General features: G+C 43.8%; 1 protein-coding gene across 3 annotated transcripts in view; it reads left to right on the top strand.

The window, feature by feature from the left end:
• Positions 1-21,294, top strand: part of vps13a (vacuolar protein sorting 13 homolog A) — a 361,176-nt gene that overhangs the window by 213,047 nt on the left and 126,835 nt on the right. For all 3 annotated transcript variants that reach the window (XR_009512162.1, XM_059969760.1, XM_059969759.1), the window contains exons 42-43: positions 40-141; positions 9,126-9,284. Coding sequence is in view for 2 of the 3 variants with exons in the window: in XM_059969760.1 (XP_059825743.1) it covers positions 40-141; positions 9,126-9,284 (261 nt within the window). In the remaining variant the exon portion in view is untranslated. The remainder of the gene's footprint in view (positions 1-39; positions 142-9,125; positions 9,285-21,294) is intronic.

A 21,294-nucleotide genomic window follows, 5' to 3' on the forward strand; every position in this document is an offset into this window, starting at 1 on the left:
TTGTAAACTGTAGTAAACAGAATATACTTTTTTCACAAGGTACATTACTACAATGAAGTACTTGCTGTATGGGAGCCACTACTTGAACCACTAGAGATTGAAGGCAGTGATGAATTTCGACCTTGGGAGCTTGGGATCAAAGTATGTTTGTTCAATATAATTATTTGTCTGAAGTGTATTGATTCATATAGTTAGTGAAACAATTTACTTCAATTAAGAATGCAATTAATGTTAAGTTCAGTTTGTTCCTAATTATGGGTACTGAATTTAAGAGTAAATCATTTTGCTGGTCAAATGTTACGAGAAGATTAGAATGTGTAAAGATGCCAACTTTTCTTCTCTGACGTGAAGTTGTACATCAATCTGGTTGTTTCATGGTTACAGCTACTGAATACATCTCTTCAGCAAGTAGGTCAAGATTTACTTAGTTTCTTTTTAAATCAGCAGCTTGCCTGAGTAGAATTTAAGCACATGTTTATAAATTAACTGTCCCATACGTGGTCTGCTAGGCCATCATCTTAACCTTTATGCTACTGTCCCAAATTACATTGAGAAAGAGTTTAAAACTCCTTGGGTTTAAAACTTAATTGTATAATAATATTTTGTGTTTCCATAATAGTTAACTGGAATTTGTTTTTGCCCCTCAGGTGCAAACATGGAAGCACTTGATGTTGAACCAAAGTAATTAAGCTGGTAATTAAATCCCCAGCCAAGCTAATCCCTTCGGCCAACACAATGTCCATATCCTTCCATTTATGTGTCTAAGAGCTTCTGAAATGCCCCATTGTATTTACTTCCTCTGCCACCCCAACACCACATTCCAGGCACCCAGGACTCCAATTTTAAACAAAACTCTTGTCCTGCACATCATCTTTAGCAGGAACTTGGAAACTTAAATTGGGAACAGATATTATCAGGGAAATGTATGGTAGAAATGTGGCAAATGTTCAGGGATTTTTGCATGGTGTTTCGTGTAGGTACGTTACAATGAGACGGGAAGGATGGTAGGGTACACCATGGTGTACAAAGGTTGTTGAAAACCTAGTCAAAGAAGAAAAGAAAAGCTTACGAAAGGTTCAAAAAAACTGGGTAGTGATAGAGATTTAGAAAATTATAAGGCTAACAGGAAGGAGCTTAAGAAAGAAATTAGGAGAGCCAGAAAGGGCCATGAGAAGGCCTTGGCGAGCAGGATTAAGGAAAACCACAAAGCAATCTATAAGTATGTGAAGAGCAAGAGAACAAGACATGAGTTTGATTTGGCTATGGAACCTTTGGCGATAGCGTTTTGAAATTGTCCTGAATTGACCAGGATTTGGAGAGGGGGTGTTGAACATAAAGTTTCTCTTTATGCTGATGACTTATTACTCTTTCTCTCAAATCCATCTACATCCTTACCTCCAATGTTTTCACTTCTTGACCAGTTTAGCCAGATCTCTGGCTATAAACTTAATTTACATAAGAGTGAACTTTTCCCAATTAATAAAGAAGCACAAGAATTAACATTTCGTGATCTCCCTTTTAAAGTAGTCCATAATCAATTTACTTATCTTGGAATTACAGTCACAAGGAAGTTTAAAGATCTCTTTCGTGAAAACTTTGCCAATCTTTCATATACTATAAAACAGAGTCTGGTACAATGGTCACCTCTATCTATGTCTTTGGTAGGTCGTAATAATGTTGTTAAAATGCATGTTCTCCCCAAATTTATATACTTATTTCAATCTATCTCAATTTTTATTCCTAAATCTTTTTTTGACACCTTAGACTCTATTATTTTGTCATATCTGTGGAAGAATAAGCACTCTAGAATTAGTAAAATCCATCTCCAAAAACCTAAAAAAGAGGGTGGCATAGCTTTAGCTACTTCCGTTTATATTATTGGGCAGCTAATATACGTTGTGCTACCTTTTGGTCTTTTTTCCATGGCCAACCCAAGTGCCCTAATTGGGTGGCAATGGAGTTGAGCTCCACTAAAGAATTATCTATCTCTGCACTTCTTGGCTCTGCACTCCCTAGTAGTCTGTCCAGATTAATAGCTAATCCTCTTGTTAGACACACTTTGCGTATATGGGCTCAGTTTAGGAAATGCTATGGTTTCCATGGTTTTTCCGTTTCCAGCCCTGTCATATATAATCACCTTTTTCTACCTACTACGTATGATTCAGCATTCCATGTTTGGTATAGGAAGGGCATTAGGCATTTTGAAGATCTTTTCATTGATAATCGCTTCGCTTCTTTTCAGCAGCTCTCTGTTAAATTCAATCTGCCCAATGCTCATTTTTTTAGATATCTCCAAATAAGACACTTTATTGCTCCTTTAATTCCTAGCTTTCCTGAAATGCCTGCGAAAAATGCTATGGACTTATTTCTTTCCATTAATCCACTAGGTAAAGGTTTAATATCAATTATTCGAGATAAGTTAGCAGCCTTACGACGGGCCCCTGTGGATAAAATTAAAATGGCATGGGAGCAGGATTTAAGTACCTCCTTATCTGATGAGAGTTGGGACTCTATTCTCAAATCGGTTAACTCAACCTCTCTTTGTGCTCGCCATTGCCTTTTACAGTTTAAGATTGTTCATAGAGCCCATATGTCTAAATCTAAACTATCTCGATTCTACCCTAACATTAGTCCGCTTTGTGATAAATGCAAGAGGGGCGAGGTCTCTCTCATTCATATGTACTGGTTCCTAGCTTGGAGAAATTTTGGAAAGATGTCTTCACTACATTATCGTATATTCTGAATCAGCACCTAGAACCAAATCCCTTAATTGCTTTGTTCGGTTTCTGGGGCGAGACAGATTTACGTCTGAGTCCGACCAAATGCCGAATATTATCCTTTGCCTCTCTCCTGGCTAGACGCTTGATCCTCCTTAGATGGAGAGATGTTGCCCCGCCCACTCATGCTCAATGGCTTAACGACATTATGGCCTGCCTGGACCTCGAAAAAATCCATTATTCAGTTCTTAATTTGGATTTAAAGTTCCATAATGTCTGGGGACCTTTTATCGAGTACTTTCATAACCTTCCTCTTGACTACGGTTTTTTTTTCTTTTTTTTCGGTCCCTTGCTTTCAGCTCCCTTTTTTTTCTGGTAGTAGGCATTATTATCCTCTGTTGCTAAGTGTATTCACAGTCTGGGAGTTTGATTGTCCTGATTTATATTCTCTATACTGTGTTGTGGTTGGTCTGGAGTTTTTTTTATTGTGTTGTGGGGCTGGGAGAGGATACTAAGTTTACTTGTCTTCAATTTAGGTGCTTTTTTTTTAATTCTCTTTCTTTGTATCATATTGTCATTGTATGCTTAATTTTGCACTGTATTAATGTTCCTCATTTTGATTTGGGGTTTCTTTAATTTGTAAAATGTATAAAAAAACTAATAAATAAATAAAAAAGAACAAGTGGTTCCATTGTTTAAAAAGGGTTCTAGAAGGAAGCCTAGCAATTATAGACCTGTCAGTTTGACATCAGTGGTGGGTAAATTAATGGAAAGTATTCTTAGAGATAGTATTTATAATTATCTGGATAGACGGGATCTGATTAGAAGTAGCCAGTATGGATTTGTGTGTGGAAGGTCATGTTTGACAAACCTTATTGAATTTTTTGAAGAAGTTACGAGGAATGTTGACGAGGGTAAGGCAGTGGATGTAGTCTATATGGACTTCAGCAAAGCCTTTGACAAAGTTTCACATGGAAGGTTAGTTAAGAAGGTTCAGTCGTTAAGTATTAATGCTGGAGTAATAAAATGGATTCAACAATGGCTAGATGGGAGATGCCAGAGAGTAGTGGTGGATAATTGTTTATCGGGATGGAGGCCGGTGACTAGCGGGGTGCCTCAGGGATCTGTTTTGGGCCCAATGTTGTTTGTAATATACATAAATGATCTGGATGATGGGGTGGTAAATTGGATTAGTAAGTATGCCGATGATACTAAGGTAGGAGGTGTTGTGGATAATGAGGTGGATTTTCAAAGCTTGCAGGGAGATTTATGCCGGTTAGAAGAATGGGCTGAATGTTGGCAGATGGAGTTTAATGCTGAGAAGTGTGAGGTTCTACATTTTGGCAGGAGTAATCCAAATAGAACATACAGAGTAAATGGTAGGGCATTGAGGAATGCAGAGGAACAGAGAGATCTAGGAATAACTGTGCATAGTTCCCTGAAAGTGGAGTCTCATGTAGATAGGGTGGTGAAGAGGGCTTTTGGAACGCTGGCCTTTATAAATCAAAGCATTGAGTACAGAAGTTGGGATGTAATGCTAAAGTTGTACAAGGCATTGGTAAGGCCAAATTTGGAATATTGTGTGCAGTTCTGGTCACCGAATTATAGGAAAGATATCAATAAATTAGAGAGAGTGCAGAGACGATTTACTAGGATGTTACCTGGGTTTCAGCAATTAAGTTACAGAGAAAGGTTGAACAAGTTAGGTCTCTATTCATTGGAGCGTAGAAGGTTGAGGGGGGATTTGATCGAGGTATTTAAAATTTTGAGAGGGATAGATAGAGTTGACGTGAACAGGCTGTTTCCATTGAGAGTAGGGGAGATTCAAACGAGAGGACATGATTTGAGAGTTAGGGGGCAGAAGTTTAAGGGAAACACGAGGGGGTATTTCTTTACTCAAAGAGTGATAGCTGTGTGGAATGAGCTTCCTGTAGAAGTAGTAGAGGCCAGTTCAGTTGTGTCATTTAAGGTAAAATTGGATAGGTATATGGACAGGAAAGGAGTGGAGGGTTATGGGCTGAGTGCGGGTAGGTGGGACTAGGTGAGATTAAGGGTTCGGCACGGACTAGGAGGGCCAAGATGGCCTGTTTCCGTTCTGTGATTGTTATATGGTTATATGGTTAAGACATGAGAGAATAGGACCAATCAAGTGTGACAGTGGAAAAGTGTGTATAGAACGAGAAGAGGTAGCGGAGGAGCTTAATGAATACTTTGCTTCAGTATTCACTACAGTAAAGGACCTTCGCGATTGTAGGGATGACTTACAATGGACTGAAAAGCTTGAGCGTATAGACAGTGAGAAAGAGATTATGCTGGAGCTTTTGGAAAGCATCAAGTTGGATAAGTCATCAAGCCCTCTACTGTGCCTATTGTCTTTATTGTACTGCCTGCACTGTTTTGTGCACTTTGTGTAGTCCTCTGTAGATCTGTAGTCTAGTTTTTGTGTTGTTTTGCATAGTTTCAGTGTAGTTTTTGTGTTGTTTTGCATAGTTTCAGTGTAGTTTTTGTATTGTTTCATGTAGCACCATGGTCCTGAAAAAACGTTGTCTTATTTTTACTGTGTACTGTACCAGCAGTTATGGTCGAAATGACAATAAGAAGTGACTTGACTTGACTTGATAAGATATACCCCAAGCTACTGTGGGAGGAGATTGCTAAGCCTCTGCCAATGATTTTTGCATCATCAATGGGAACAGGAGAGGTTCCAGAGGATTGGAGGGATGCAGATGTTCTTCCCTTATTCAAGAAAGGGAGTAGAGATAGTCCAGGAAATTATAGACCATTGAGTCTTACTTCAGTGGTTGGTAAGTTGATTCTGAAGATTCCGAAGAGAGGCATAATATGATTAGGAATAGTCAGCATGGCTTTGTCAAAGGCAGATCGTGCCTTACGAGCCTGATTGAATTTTTTGAAGATGTGACTAAGCACGTGGATGAAGCTAGAGCAGTAGATGTAGTATATATGAATTTCAGCAAGGCATGTGATAAGGAACCCCATGAAGGGCTTATTGAGAAAGTAAGGAGGCTGGAATCCAAGGGGACCTTGCTTTGTGGATCCAGAATTGACTTGCCCACAGAAAGCAAAGAATGGTTGCAGATAGGTCATATTTTGCAGGAAGGTCGGTGACCAGTTGTGTGCCTCGGATCTGATCTGGGACTCCTTCTTTTGGTGATTTTTTTTGAAATAAATGACCTGAATGAGGAAGTGGAGGGATGGGTTAGTAAATTTGCTGATGACACACAGGTTGGGGGTATTGTTGGTAGTGTGGAGGGCTGTCAGAGGTTACAGCGGGACATTGGCAAGGTGCAAATCTGGGCTGAGAAGTGGCAGATGGAGTTCAATCCAGATAAGTGTGAGGTGGGTCATTTTGGTAGGTCAAATAGGATAGCAGAATATAGTATTAATGGTGACTCTTGGCAGTGTGGAGGATCAGAGGGATCTTAGGGTCCAAGTCCATAGGACGCTCAAAGCTGTTGCACAGGTTGACTGTGTGGTTAAGAAGGCATATGGTGCATTGGCCTTCATCAACCGTGGGTCAAGTTCAAGAACCAGTAGGTAATGTTACAGCTATATAGGACCCTGGTCAGATCCCACTTGGAGTACTGTGCTCATTTCTGGTCTCCTCACTACAGGAAGGATGTGGAAACTATAGAAAGGGTGCAGAGGAGATTTACAAGGATGTTGCCTGGATTAGGGAGCTTGCCTTATGAGAATAGGTTGTGTGAACTTGGTCCTCTCTCCTTGGAGCAGAGGGGGATGAGAGGTGACCTGATAGAGGCGTATAAGCTGATGAAAGGCATTGATCCTGTAATAGTCAGAGGCTTTTTTCCCAGGGCTGAAATGGCTAACATGAGAGGAAACAGTTTTAAGATGCTTGGAAGTAGGTGCAGAGGAGATGTCAGAGGTAAGTTTTATACACAGAGAGCGGTGAGTGTGTGGAATGGGCTGCTGGCGACTATGGTGGAGGTGGATGCAATAGGGTCTTTAAGACACTCCTGGATAGATACATGGAGCTTAGAAAATTAGAGGGCTATGGATAACCCTAGGTAATTTCTAAAGTAAGGACAAGTTCAGCACAGCATTGTTGGCCAAAGGACCTGTATTATGCTGTAGGTTTTCTAGGTTTCTATGTTTTTGATACAGGGGACGAAGATGCTGATTGTCTACTCCAACAGTGCCTCTCACAATCTTATATTTTTATCAGTTCAACTCAAAGAAAGCAACCCAAGTTTTCCTGAAAGTACATGCCCTCTAGTACACATAACATTCTGCTAAACTACTTATGTCTTCTTTCCAAAGCCTCCATATCCTTTCTGTTATATAATAATTCAGGTGCAACCTTACTAAAGGTTGCATCTTAACAGAGCTCTCAAAAAAGGTTTGCCAACCCTTTCTTGTGTCCTCTTCATAAGTTTTCCCTCCCAGTGTCCCAGGCACTTGGCTGAACAGCAGCACTGATTCTTCTGGATGACATTGCTATTGTTGCCTGTTCTTGGCAACCTAACACCAATCAGCCTATCTTTTTCATGATTGTTTTCATTTGAACTTGCAACTTAATGTTTTAATATTTGTAATAAAACACTAAAAATTGTAAATGTAGTAAGAACTTTGTTAATATAATATGAAAGCCAAGCTACTTAGTTACCTGACATTATTTCACTATTTCTTTATCCTCTTTGTGGCATTTATCTTTGTCCTCTACTGAGCCTGAGGTACAAATATTATTTTGCCTTTTTCATTAAGTAAATTTAATTGTAGAAGAGGCATTGGCCAAAATTGACTGCCTTGATTTTAAGTAAAACACTACCCTATCCTTCCTAGCCTTATCTGCAACATTTATAAACTGGAATGTTGAGCATCGTCCTAGTCATCCACAACCAAATAGCTGTAATATTTCTTAGGTCACATATCATCACTGGATCCCTTGATTCGCAGACTCTGTTCCACATTCCTGCACTTATTTCCACCTTGCTGGGTTTATTATAACTTTATAAAGATGAGAACTAAGTGTGTTGGAGTATTAGTAGAAGAACACCCAATTATCGACGGTAGTGCACCAAAGGTGTCCTAAGCATTCCTTATTAATGGGGGTTTTTTCACAGAGAGCACTTTAGAGTCACATTAGGCTATTCCATTAAGGGTGTCAGTTGTCTTTCTAGACACGAAATAATGATTTTCTGATAGTTTTTTCAGCCATTAATTGGAAGACTGTATTAGTAATTATTAATTATTTTTCCCAAATTTTAATTTAAGTTCCATAGTGTGATTGATCTTGCATGTATACATTGTTAGCCAAAGTAACTGAATTGTCTGATTACCACTGAGCCACCAATGTAGCACTATCGTCTTGTTTACTATGATGATTTTATTTTGTTCATCTATACAGCACAGAGTAGGCCCTTCTGTGAGTCACACTGCCCCAACAACCCTGATTAACCCGAACCTAATCATAGGACAATTTACAATGACTATTTAACCTTCCTGGTATGCCTCTAGACTGTGGGAGGAAACCAGAGCACCTGGGGAAAAACTTGTGCATTCTATATGAAGGACGTACAGAGACTCCTTACAGAATGGTGCCAGAACTGAAGCCCAAATACTGGAATGCCTGAGCTGTAATAATATCGCACTAACCACCGTGGCAGTCTGACATGTTCACTTTAATTACTTCCATGCTTGGTGCAGATGCTTCAGTCTTACACCAAGTTATGCCAACAGTAAAGTAAGATGCAATCTTTCAAGCGATTAAAGCCCTGATCAAGTGCTGTTTTGGCTGAATATAAAAGAGCCCATGGTACTGTTTGAAGTAAGTCAGGATAAATGCCTGGCAGGATCAATCCAGAAGAACAATAATTTTGGGGAAAGAAATCATTGAAAAGCACATGTGCATACATCAGTCATTTGGCAGTCCATGCTGGTGGTCTGCTCCCTGAACAAGGACAAATTAGTCTTTTGTACAAACGTTTGTATTTGCATAACCTTGCAAATTTTATTTTTGTGAATTTGCAAAGTATTTGTAGAATCTGAGAAACCATGTATTGGGGTGTTTGATGCTAGAATGGATTTAGACCTGGTAGTCAAAGTAATAGAGTAGAGAAAATAAATTCTTTAAAAAAGAGTATTTTGAAACTTCTGGGTAACTTTGAAAATTGATGCACGGATCAATCTTGAGGAAGACAAATATAGCACTTGATAAACCTCAGCTATTTTGAAACTGGATTCTGATCATTTAGTCTTTTGAACTATTATTTTAGTACTTCAGTTGTATAAATCTAGACCTTCTGGAGCAATTGATTAGTGAAAGCCTGCTCTCCCATTAATCCTTTCTTCATCTTCAGCTTCAACCTCTCAAAATTAATCTCATCGATATTCTAAGTACCTACCTGTGACCTGTATGTTTCTCACCAGATAAAGAAGAAGGCTATCAAAGCAAGAAATGATGCAGAAAATGAAGAAGAAAAGCTCCATACTCCTGCATATAAAACAGTTCTTCACGTCTCTTCAAAAGACCAACTCAATATTACCATGTCAAAATGTGGTTTAACCATGCTTAATAATTTAGCTACGGTAAGATGTCTTTACAAGCTGGGAGGTTTTCTTGTAGTATTTCACTGACACATAGGTTTTATGCAATCATATCAAACAAAAATTCACAGAAAATTTAGTATTTTAAGGAAGTGTACTTTTGAAGGATTCAGAATTGAAATGCTGGAAGTGAGTCTAAACCCAAGCCTAGTTAAATAGGTGTAAAAACAGAAATCTTGGCAGAGATTGCAATCCCATCAGAGATTTTAGGTTTGTGCCATGAGCATTTTTAATTCTTGTTTTGGAGGTCAGGATGCCAAGAATATTTCACTGCATGGCATCTCTGAACGTTTTTAAATGTTATCTGTGAACAATTTCTTATTTTCTGGAGTTAAGATTACAATGGGCAATATTGTATCTTCATTGTGTTTGATAGTTACTAGATTTATTGAAGCACACCTCTTTTTTTAATTACCTATTTTTTGGGGATCTGACATTGTTGACTCGAGTATTTGTTGAGGTGGTAGTGAGCTGCCACCTTAAAATTTTATGTTCCTTCTGCTGAATAATAACGGCACTCCAGGAATTTGAACTTGTGGCCCTATTGAATCATCATGCATTTCCAGTTGTGTGTGTAACTAGGAGAACAAATAGACCCTTGTTTTTGGTGGCAGAATAATAGGTTTGGGAGGTGTGTTAGGATATTAAGTAAAGATGACAATGTGTTTTGTAGATGCTACACTTTGTAATCATAATGCATAGGTGGTGGAGAAAACAGAAATTTATGGAAGTTGAATGTGAAATATCAGTCTAATCAAGTGGCTGATATTTTTTCTAAATGGTATTAAGATCCCTATTTTGCTTGACTTTCATTATATGTGGGCATGGAGAATATTCTGTTTAACTCCATATTTGTGCTTTTGTAGTCGCGCGCAACGCGCTACTAAAGAAACACACGGAGGCAGAGAGAGCTGAACTCAGAATGCCTTTACTGGTTCAAAATCATGCGCTTAAATCTCCCCTCCCATGGGCCTCGGCAAATAAAAACATATTCACAGTCTCGGAGGTCTTTGGAGGTGAAGGATGGCATTGGACCATGCTTGGAGGTCGGGACCAGTGCCAGGGTCCCTACCTTGTCCTGCAGCCTTGTTAGCACCACTGCTGGAGTTTCTTCCGAACCTCGGGCCTCTGGTACGAACTTGCCTGGGACCATCATGGGGGCACTGTAGACCAATTCCGCCGAGGAGGTGTCCAGGTCCTCCTTGGGGGCTGTGCGGATGCACTGTAGGGCCCAGGGAAGTTCATCTGACCAATTGGGGCCCCTGAGGCATGCCATCAGGGCCAACTTGAGATGCCAATGGAATCGCTCTACCAAACCGTTGGACTGGGGATGGTACGCTGTGGTGTGATGCAGCTGGGTGCCCAGGAGCTATGCCAGTGCTGTCCACAAACCAGACGTGAACTGCGCCCATCTGTCGGAGGTGATGTCTGTTGGGAGGCCGAACCTGGCGATCCAGTTTGCAATGAGCATCCTGGCGCAGGACTCGGTGGACGTGTCTGCGAGTGGTATGGCTTCTGGCCATCTGGTGAACCTGCCAACCATGATAAAGATATACCTGGCGCCCCAGGAGGCTGGCAGGAGCCGGTGATATCCACGTGGATGTGTTGGAACCTCCTGTGCATCGGCTGGAACTGCTGGAGGGGAGTCTTCAGGTGCTGCTGGACTTTGGCGGTCTGGCAGTGTACGCAGGTCCTGGCCCAGTGTCTGACCTGTTTGCGCAAACCGAGACAGCACGCATGCTGGGCTCGTCGACTTCATTAACTTTGCCTCCAACTTTCACCCTGCCCTCAAATTTACCTGTCCATTTCTGACACCTCCCTCCCCTTTCTTGATCTTTCTGTCTCCATCTCTGAAGACAGCTTATCTACTGATATCTACTATAAGCCTACAGACTCTCATAGCTACCTGGACTATTCCTCTTCCTACCCTGTCTCTTGCAAAACTGCTATCCCCTTCTCACAATTCTTCCATCTCCGTCGCATCTGCTCTCAGGATGAGGCTTTTCATTCCAGGACGAAGGAGATGTCTTCCTTTTTTAAACAAAGGGGCTTCCCTTCTTCCACCATCAAATGCATCTCTCTCATTTCCTGCACATCTGCCCTCACTCCATCTGCCCGCCACCCCACTCGAGATAGGGTTCCCCTTGTCCTCACCTACCACCCCATCAGCCTCCAGGTCCTACGTATAATTCTCCGTAACTTTCACCACCTCCAACGGGACCCCACACCAAGCACATCTTTCCCTCCCCCCCCCTTCTGCTTTCCGCAGGGATCGCTCCCTACGTGACTCCCTTGTCCACTCGCCCCCCCCCCCCCATCTCTTCCCACTGATCTCCCTCCTGGCACTTATAAGTGGAACAAGTGCTACAGCTGCCCTTCCACTTCCTCCCTCACCACCATTCAGGGCCCCAGACAGTCCTTCTAGGTGAGGTGACACTTCACCTGTGAGTCGGCTGGCGTGGTATACTGCGTCCGGTGCTCCCGGTGTGGTCTTTTATATATTGGTGAGACCCGACGCAGAACTGGGAGACCATTTCACTGAACACCTACGCTCAGTCCACCAGAGAAAGCAGGATCTCCCAGTGGCCATACATTTTAATTCCACGTCCCATTCCCATTCTGATATGTCTATCCATGGCCTCCTCTACCGTCAAGATGAATCCACACTCAGGTTGGAGGAACAACAAATTATATACCGGCTGGGTAGCCTCCAACCTGATGGCATGAACATTGACTTCTCTAACTTCCGTTAAAGCCCCTCCTCTCTTTCTTACCCCATCCCTGACATATTTAGTCGTTTGTTTTTTCACTCTCTCTCTCTGCCCATCTCTCTGCCTGTTCTCCTGTCCCATGATCCTTTCCCTTCTCCAGCTCTGTATCACTTTCGCCAATCACCTTTCCAGCTCTTAGCTTCATCACACCCCTTCCGGTCTTCTCCTATCATTTCGCATTTCCCCCTCCCCCCACTACTTTCAAATCTCTTAGTATCTCTCCTTTCAGTTAGTCCTGATGAAGGATCTTGGCCCGAAATGTCGACAGTGCTTCTCCTTATTGATGCTGCCTGGCATGCTGTGTTCCACCAGCATTTTGTGTGTGTTGTTTGAATTTCGAGCATCTGCAGATTTCCTCATGTGGAATCTGTCTGCTACTGGCTTGATGGACGGGTGGGCCAGGTCATGCAGCATGTCAAACACCCAGCGCCTCCATGCTGCTGGTACCATGGGTCGGGGTTTGCCGGTAGACATGTCGTCCAGGAGTCGGTCCGCTGCCGGACTAATGGAGAAGTCCTCCAACCGGAGCCCCAAAACAGCGGTGTGGTAAGCCAGGATCTCAGTATCCGACCGTTGTGCTTCCACCAGTGCTGTGTAGTCTATTCCTGAGGACGATATGCCTACTGAGTGGAGGCAGGGGCGAGACAGTGTGTCGGCAACGATGTTGTTTTCCCTGCGATGTGGCGGGCGTCTGTGGTGAATTCTGAAATAAAGGACAGGTGAGGAGCTTGTGGACTCTATACACAGTGAACTCCCTTCCCTCAAGGAAGTACTGGAATTGCCGGACAGCCAAGTTGAGCACTAGCAACTCTGTCGAAAGCGCTGTACTTCACCTCTGGTGGCCGTAGGTGCTGCCTGAAGAAAGCAAGTGATCACCACTGGTCCTCGACGAGCTGCTCCAGGACTCTGCCGACTGCCGTGTTGGAAGTTTCGACTGTGAGTGTCATGGATACATTGTTTCTCAGGTGCACTAGGAGGGCTGCCTTTGCCAGCGCCTCCTTGGCCTACTTGAATGCCTCCGTGGACTCCGTGTCCCATGCCACTTCTTTGGCTTTGCTGGCCATCGGGCTGAACAAGGGTCTCATGATGTGTGCTGCCACTGGCACGAACCAGTGATAAAAATTGACCATCCCTACAAACTCCTACAGGCCCTTGACCATGCTGGGCTTGGGGAACTGGTGGATGGCCTGGACCTTGTTCGGTAGGGGAACTGCACCATGTCGGTTGACTCTGTGGCCCAAGAAGTTGATCTCTGTCAGTCCGAACTGGTACTTTGCCGGATTGATTGCCAGTCCGTGGTCAGTCAGGCGGCAGAGCTGGCACAAATGTGCCACGTGCTCTTGGTGCGAACTGCTGGCCACCAGGATATCGTCCCAAGTAAATTAAAACGAAATCCGGGCCGCGTCCCACTTTGAGTCCATGAGCCTTTGGAAAGTTTGGGCTGCATTCTTGAGACCAAAAGGCATCCTCAGGAATTCGAACAAGCCGAATGGGGTGATGAGGGCTGTCTTGGGCATGTCATTAGGGTGCACTGGGATCTGATGGTATCCCCTGACCAGGTCAATTTTCAAGAAGATGGTTGCTCTGTGTAGGCTCGCCATGAAGTCCTGGATGTGGGGTACCGGGTATCTGTCGGCGGTTGTGGCGTCATTGAGCCTTCTGTCGTCTCCGCACGGCCTCCGTCCTCCTGCAGACTTGGGCACCATGTGCAGCGGGGATGTCCACGGGCTGTCTGAGCGGCATACGATTTCCATCTCTTCCATCTTACGGAACTCCTCCTTGGTGAGGTGGAGCTTGTCGGGTGGGAGCCTGCGAGCTCGGGCGTGCAGCGGCGGTCCTTATGTGGAGATGTGGTGCTGCACACCGTGCTTGGGGTCGTCTGTGAAGAACTGCGGGGTGACTATGGAGGCAAATTCTGCCAATACCCTGGCGAATTCGTTACCCGAGAGGGTCACGGCATCCAGGTGGAGGGCCGGTAGCTTGGCTTCTCCGAGCTGGAAAGTCTGGAATGTCTCGGCATGGACCAAACGCTGGCCTTTTAGGTCGACCAGGAGGCAGTTAGCTCGTAGGAAATCTGCCCCTAGTAGTGGCTGTGACACCGCTGCCAACGTGAAAGTTCAAGTTAACTGGCTGGACCCGAAATGCAGTGAGATAGCTCGAGGGCCATACGTCCGAATACTGGTGCCATTTGCAGCGGTGAGTTTGGGGCCTGGCACCGCGTTACGAGTGTCCATGTTCGAGGGGGGGAGAATGCTGACTTTGGCCCCAGTGTCTACCAGATAGCACTGACCGGAGTGTCGGTCCCAGAGGTACAGGAGGCTGTCTTGGTGGCTAGCCATCGTAGCCATTAGCGACGGCTAGCCCCGGCGTTTCCCGGAAAAGCACGTGGTGGACGGCAGCAGCGTGCACCTGAGCCCCATTTTTGGTGATAGAAACACCATTGTTCCGAACTTTCGTCTTTTTCCCCCTTGGGTCTTGACAGCTTCAGTCATGGGGCCTGGGCTTTGGGGCGCGCGATTGCGGCTAGGCCAATGGAGACTGCTCCACGTTGCTTGCTCTGCCAAAGGATATCTGCTTTAGCCACTACCCTGCATGGGTCGCTGAAATCCTCACTTGCGAGGAGGAGGTAAATGTCCTCTTGCATTTCGTAAAGGAACAACTGTTCAAATAAAGGGCCCAGCTTATGGCCGTCCATGAGTGCCAGCATATTATTCATGAGCTCGGATGGCGTGCGGTTGCCCAGGTCGTCCATGTGTAGGAGCTGCGTGGCCCATTCGCGGTGGGAGAGTCTGAAGGTACGGATCAGGAGTGCCTTAAGCTTAGTGTACCCGTCCGCTGTTGATGGCTGGCGTAGGAAGTTGATGATCCGTCTCCTGGTCGAGCGTACTGACCACGTAGTAGTACCGCGTGGCATTGGCTGTAATGTCTCTGATATTGAACTGGGCCTCAGCCTGCTCGAACCAACAGTGGGGCTGAGTGACCCAGAAAGTCGGGAGCTTCAGAGAGACAGCGCTGTGCGAGTTGCTCAAACTCATGGCTGGTCGCTGAGTCGCCGGCTCCAGATGCCGTCTGGAACGTCGGGGTCACCAACGTAGTCATGCACAACATGCTACTGAAGAAACACACGGAGGCAGAGAGAGCTGAACTTGGAATGTCTTTACTGATTGAAAATCGCACGCTTAAATCTCCCCTCCCATGGGCCCCTGTGATCCACGGGGCGGACATGACATCACACTGTCCCCAGTAGGTCAGCCCCGAGCGGGTAATTCCAAACACGCTACTGCGTGTCTGCTCACGGCACCCGATGGCAGTTCGAGTCCTGCTTGTGCGGGCCACCACACCTTGTAAATATTTTTTTCAAAGCACATTCATGAATTGCTGAGTATTTCGAGCATTGGCTTATTTCAAATTTCTAACAATTACTGCCAATTTTTGTGCAACATGATTCCAGTATTTTTATTTGTTCTTTATGTTCTCCTTTATGTCCTATACTAATTGCAGATGTGCAACTTGTCATTAACAAGCTTTGACCATTTTCTTTCTGATGTCATTTGTCACTTATGTCAGTTGGTTTCTCTTAGTTTCCAACTTACCATACACATTTCTTTTGCTGCTTTTATCTCTGCAACTTAAAACATGTTCGACTTCTAATTGTTCCTTGTACTGTTAAAAGGTAATCATTCTGAAACATTAAATAATGTACTTCTTCACAAATGCAGTCTCTCTTGCTGATGATCCAGCACTCTGATTTTTTTTTTGGTCAGATTTGCATCTTTTCTTTTGCTTTTTGACCTGGAAACCTAACTGTTTTTTCTTCATGGACTGTTTTTGCAAGAAAAAGTACTATCACAATTTTACCTCTGCTTTTCTCCACTTTCCAGGGGAGAATGATTTGGCTATAAAGTTACAGGTGCTGTGATGTAATTGGAAACGAGAAGTGGTCGCATGCTTAATAATGTTCTTTTTATTCTGTGAGAGGCTTTCATGATGCAATATACTTTGGCAAGCAATACTAAAGATGTCATCTAAAGTAGATATTCTGACCTTTCCTGATTTCTGATGTTATACTACCATCAAACATTCCTTTCATACAATTTTGGAACATACTGGCAGCTTACCATTGGTTATCCATAACAACCCACTGACTATCCAGATAACAGTAGTGCTTCCTGATATCCATGCCTGTACGCTGGACAAAGAAGTTGAGAATGTGCAGAAGGGGAGGTGCTCCTGAACCTCTCTTTTAATCCAAAGGTGTTTACTGAACCAAGTGTAGCTGCTTATTCTTTGTTTTAATTAATTGATTTAAGTGTCAGAAATCATTCCTGTGATTCATTCATGTCACTTACAAATTGCAAACTTGCCTTCTGGCAGCAGAAGTTTTACTTCTGATAAGATGCACTAGACTATTAATTTAAGATAGATGAGATGCATCTTGGAGTTTGCTTGGTCATTATTTGAGACACCATTTATGTAGATAGCTAATTGTGGTGTTTAGCCTGGAGATTGGTATCAGACTGCAGTGCTTGTTTTAGCACAACATTTTACATTCCCTATTAAATTGGTGTTGGCTTCCTGATTACAGGTAATCAGATTTCAGAGTGATCTGAAACCAAAAATTCAGTGACCTATGAGATTACATAGTGGCATGCAGAACTGGTGCTACTATTTTTGGGATGCTTTATTTGCCCATGTTATGCTTAACATATCAGAGAGGTTGTAGTGTTCTCGCTCGGCGTGTAAGATAACGCGGAACTAAACACCGAGATAAACCTTTGTCAATAACGACAGTAAGATTAACCGTTTACTGTTCACTCTTCCACATTGACGTATGGTGAAAACTGTTGATAAAACAATACAAAATTTGTACAGCATTTGTTTCCTTCTTGATATTACACTTACATCATAAATACTTGCAAGGTAAAACTACAACAACTACATTACATTAAAGTGCAGCATACAGTCAGAATCTACCTACGCCATTGACGGCTTTAAATACACTTCAACGCAAACTATCCGCAACTCTTTAACTAACGAAAACATAAACATTATCGACCGTCGTTACTTTTAACAGGCTCGGCATTAACATTTTAATTCAACATATTGATTATCTCATAACTCACAGTGTTGCTTTCACAATGTTTCTGGTGCATAGAGAGAAAACGTTGCTGCTTGCTGTGCTTTCACATGTCTCGACCCCCACCTTCCCGTTTCTCCAAACCGGTATTTTCCCACAGGATGCGGCGAAACCGGATGTGACGTCATCGCATGCCGCGATATCTCACAGACAACTTTAAACAATCCTAACTTTAACTAGAATGCTAACAAATGAATTACTAAACGAAAATATTATAAACTAAATAACTGCCATAAAGGCAACACACTCCCCGCTTGACCTTCGTAAGGTCACAATGAACATAATACAAAACTTTAGTCTCTAATCAGTCCTTAGGTAGAAGTAGAACGACTTCTGTAACAGGCCTTTGGTATATTTTCACATCACCTTGGTCGGTAGTTTTCAACTCAACCTTCCTGACATGTCCGTCTCTGCTAGGGAATGTAGAGAGACCAGAACCGATTTGCCAGAGCCTGGACCTGTCTCCACTGCTTTAAGTACAAGTCCCCTGGTGGAGGGGGAGCTCCTGCCTTCTGCGTAAGGAGCATTGATGGCGAGAGTATGAAGGGGTTTTCCGGATCAGAAGACACGGATAGGAGTAGTCGTGCATTTATAATGGCTGTGACCTCTGCCATTAGCGCACACAGTACCTCGTGGGTCAATCGGGTGCGTTGCTGCGTCTCAGGTTTCCTCTTCAGGGTTTTTTGCAAGGGCATGAACTGCTTGGCTGCCTGCTCTTTGTTGTTTGGCAAGCACTGGTGTGGTTCTCTGAAAGGCAGTGGGGCGACCCCATTACTTGCTTCATCTCTGAAGACCTTGGTGTCCTTTGTTTTTAAGAAAATGGTATATTGAGCTGATTGAGCAAGTTTATTATCATGCTCAGTTTGAATGAAGACTGACTGACCCAGCGTCTTGTCAGTTACTTTACGTTTGTTAAAGCCTTGTCGTGCTTCCTTAATACACGTGACACTTGTGCGGGGTTGAAAAATTGAATGGCGGCCACTCTCTAGCACATTGGTCTTGAGTGTGCTAACCGTCGGTTTGTGTACATTGCCAGGGCACACCTCTCCTATCACCACCCAGCCTAGATCCAGGCATTGCACAAAGGAGGCGTAGTGTGGTCCATTGACCTGCTGCCTAACCTTGTGCACCCGGATAACATCTCTTCCTAATAGCAGGAGTATTTCTGCTTTTGGATCCAGTTCTGGGATGTGTTTGGCGATGTGGCAGAGATGTGGCTGGTGTAGCACCGCACTTGGCGTCGGGATCTCAGTGCGGTTGTTCAAAATTTCATTGCACTCTGAGAGTGGAGGGAGACAGATGACGACTTCACCATCCAGGGGCTCGAGCTGGAAGCCTTCTGCCTTCCTTCCATGAGTTTCCACGTTGCCTGAGCAAGTTCTAAGGTAGTATGGGAACTGCTCACTCTCAATGTTGAACAATTTAAAGAACTCTGGACTGACAAGTGAGCAATTGCTCTGATCGTCCAGAATTACATAGGCTTTGATGGCCTTGTCTTTGGATCCTTCAGGGTACACCTTAGTGAGGCAGATCTTTGAACAAGAACGGCTTGACTGAGCTTGACCACAAACTTCTGTACAGCTCGAGCTGACAACTGTTGTCCTGGAGTGAGCCTCTCCCTCCCCGCCGTCCTGTTGTGGGGGTGAAGGAGCGTTGTCGGTTTGTGGTAACGGGCCGGGATGCATGGCCCCATCGTGATTAGTGCTATCACATTCCAGACACTTCACGGCGATCGTACACTCTTTAGCAAAGAGAGAGGTCGAGGAACAGCATTTAAAACATATTCTTTTCTCCTTGAGAAGGGCCATCCTCTCTTCAAAGGATTTTTCCCTAAACGTTCTGCATTTTCTGAGGGGGTGGGGTTTGTTATGCAATGGGCAATTCTTGCTAGGGTCGTGGTTAGTTGTAAAGACTTCAGTCTTAAGCACTGAGACGGGTTTATCAATGTTGAAATTATTTGAAGAGGATTTATCTGGCTTGGTGTAAACTGTACTGCTTCCTTGACCCATGAGGCTAGGGTTGTTTCGCTTCTTCGCCTCCCTGCACACAAACCTAGTGAAATACTCAAAGGGAGGAAATCGACCATTGTGGTCTTCTTTGTACTCTGAGGCAACAGACACCCACCTGTCCTGCAGCCCAAATGGAAGTTTGTCCACGATTTGTCTAATCCCGGATGGAGTATCTAGGTATACAGCTGAGTAGCCATCTTCTTTGGCGCCTTGAATCTCCATGAGTAAATCTCCGAGCTCCCTTAACTTAATGTGATCTTTGGCTGACACCTTAGGAAAATTTTCCAGACGTCGGTATAGTGCCGCTTCAATAACTTCGGGGGCCGCATAGCCCTCCCGAAGTCTCTCCCAAGCTTTACTTAAGGCTAGCTCGGGTTTGTTGATGTACACTGAACGTATGCGTCTCACCTGTTCGCATGATTCTTTCCCCAGCCATTTCGCCATAAGATCCAACTCTTGGGTTGCTCTGAGCTGGACTCCGTCGATAGCATTGGTGAATGTGGAGTACCATGCACAATTATTTTCAGGTTTGTCGTTGAACTGGTATAGTCCTGAAGTGACGAGATCTCGTTGTGCTAAATACTGTGCCAGGGGTTCAATTGCAAGTGGCCTGCGGCCTGGGGAAGTTTGCCAGTGGGTACATGACCGAGGGTGTACCCCTGTTATGGACTTTGCTGTTCTGAAATCAGCCTTTGCCTCTCTTCTCGCCAAATCTTGTAAGTTTGGTGTCGAGAAGTATTTGTCATCAGCCCTTTCATTCTTGACTTCATAGCGGAGTTGCGAGGGTAAATTGTCTTCCTCAGATGGATGTGGTGCAATTGGGTCTCTCTGAGACTCCTCATGACGTGGTGCGTTATCAAATAAGTATGGAGTGGAATAAATCTTCCAGACTATTTGAGATTGGCCACAGTCGTTTGTGCATTCCAATCTGGTCTTTTCTGAAGTAGATTTTACGTCAACCAGATCTTGCATTTCTTCAGCATCTTCTATGAACTCTGCTTCCACCCTGGCAGCTTCTGTTTCTCGTTCCAGTGTCAGCATTTCTAACTCTGACACTATCCTTGCCCTTTCCAACTGGTTTTCGGCTTCTCTAGCAGCCGCTTCCTTCTGGTTTTCGGCTTCTCTGGAAGCCTTTTCCATTTCTCTTGCAGCCGCTTCCTTCTGGTTTCCGGCTTCTCTGGCAGCTGCTTCCATTTTCAAATCTGCTTCTTGTTTGGCGTAGCGCAGTCGCACTCTGGCGGCTTCTGCCTTAGCTCTTGCATGGGCGGACTTACTTGATGATGTCCTACTGCCCCCCTCGCTGGGTGGCAACGACTTGACGCTGGATCGACATGTCATTGCAGCACTTGAAACACCTGATAATGCCACTTTTCACTGTAGTGTTCTCACTCGGTGTGTAAGATAACGCGGAACTAAACACCGAGATAAACCTTTGTCAATAACGACAGGATCACAGTAAGATTAACCGATTACTGTTCACTCTTCCACATTGACGTATGGTGAAAACTGTTGATAAAACAATACAAGATTTGTACAGCATTTGTTTCCTTCTTGATATTACATTTACATCATAAATACTTGCAAGGTAAAACTACAACAACTACATTACATTAAAGTGCAGCATACAGTCAGAATCTACCTATGCCATTGACGGCTTTAAATAAACTTCAACGCAAACTATCCGCAACTCTTTAACTAACGAAAACATAAACATTATCGACCGTCGTTACTTTTAACAGGCTCGGCATTAACATTTTAATTCAACATATCGATTATCTCATAACTCACAGTGTTGCTTTCACAATGTTTCTGGTGCATAGAGAGAAAACGTTGCTGCTTGCTGCGCTCACACATGTCTCGACCCCCACCTTCCCGTTTCTCCAAACCGGTATTTTCCCACAGGATGCGGCGAAACCGGATGTGATGTCATCGCATGCCGCGATATCTCACAGACAACTTTAAACAATCCTAACTTTAACTAGAATGCTACAAACGAATTACTAAGCGAAAATATTATAAACTAAATAGCTGCCATAAAGGCAACACAGAGGTAATGATAAACTATGAAATGAAGA

This window comes from Hypanus sabinus, chromosome 5, assembly GCF_030144855.1.
Source record: "Hypanus sabinus isolate sHypSab1 chromosome 5, sHypSab1.hap1, whole genome shotgun sequence".
In the NCBI taxonomy this organism is placed as follows: domain Eukaryota; kingdom Metazoa; phylum Chordata; class Chondrichthyes; order Myliobatiformes; family Dasyatidae; genus Hypanus; species Hypanus sabinus.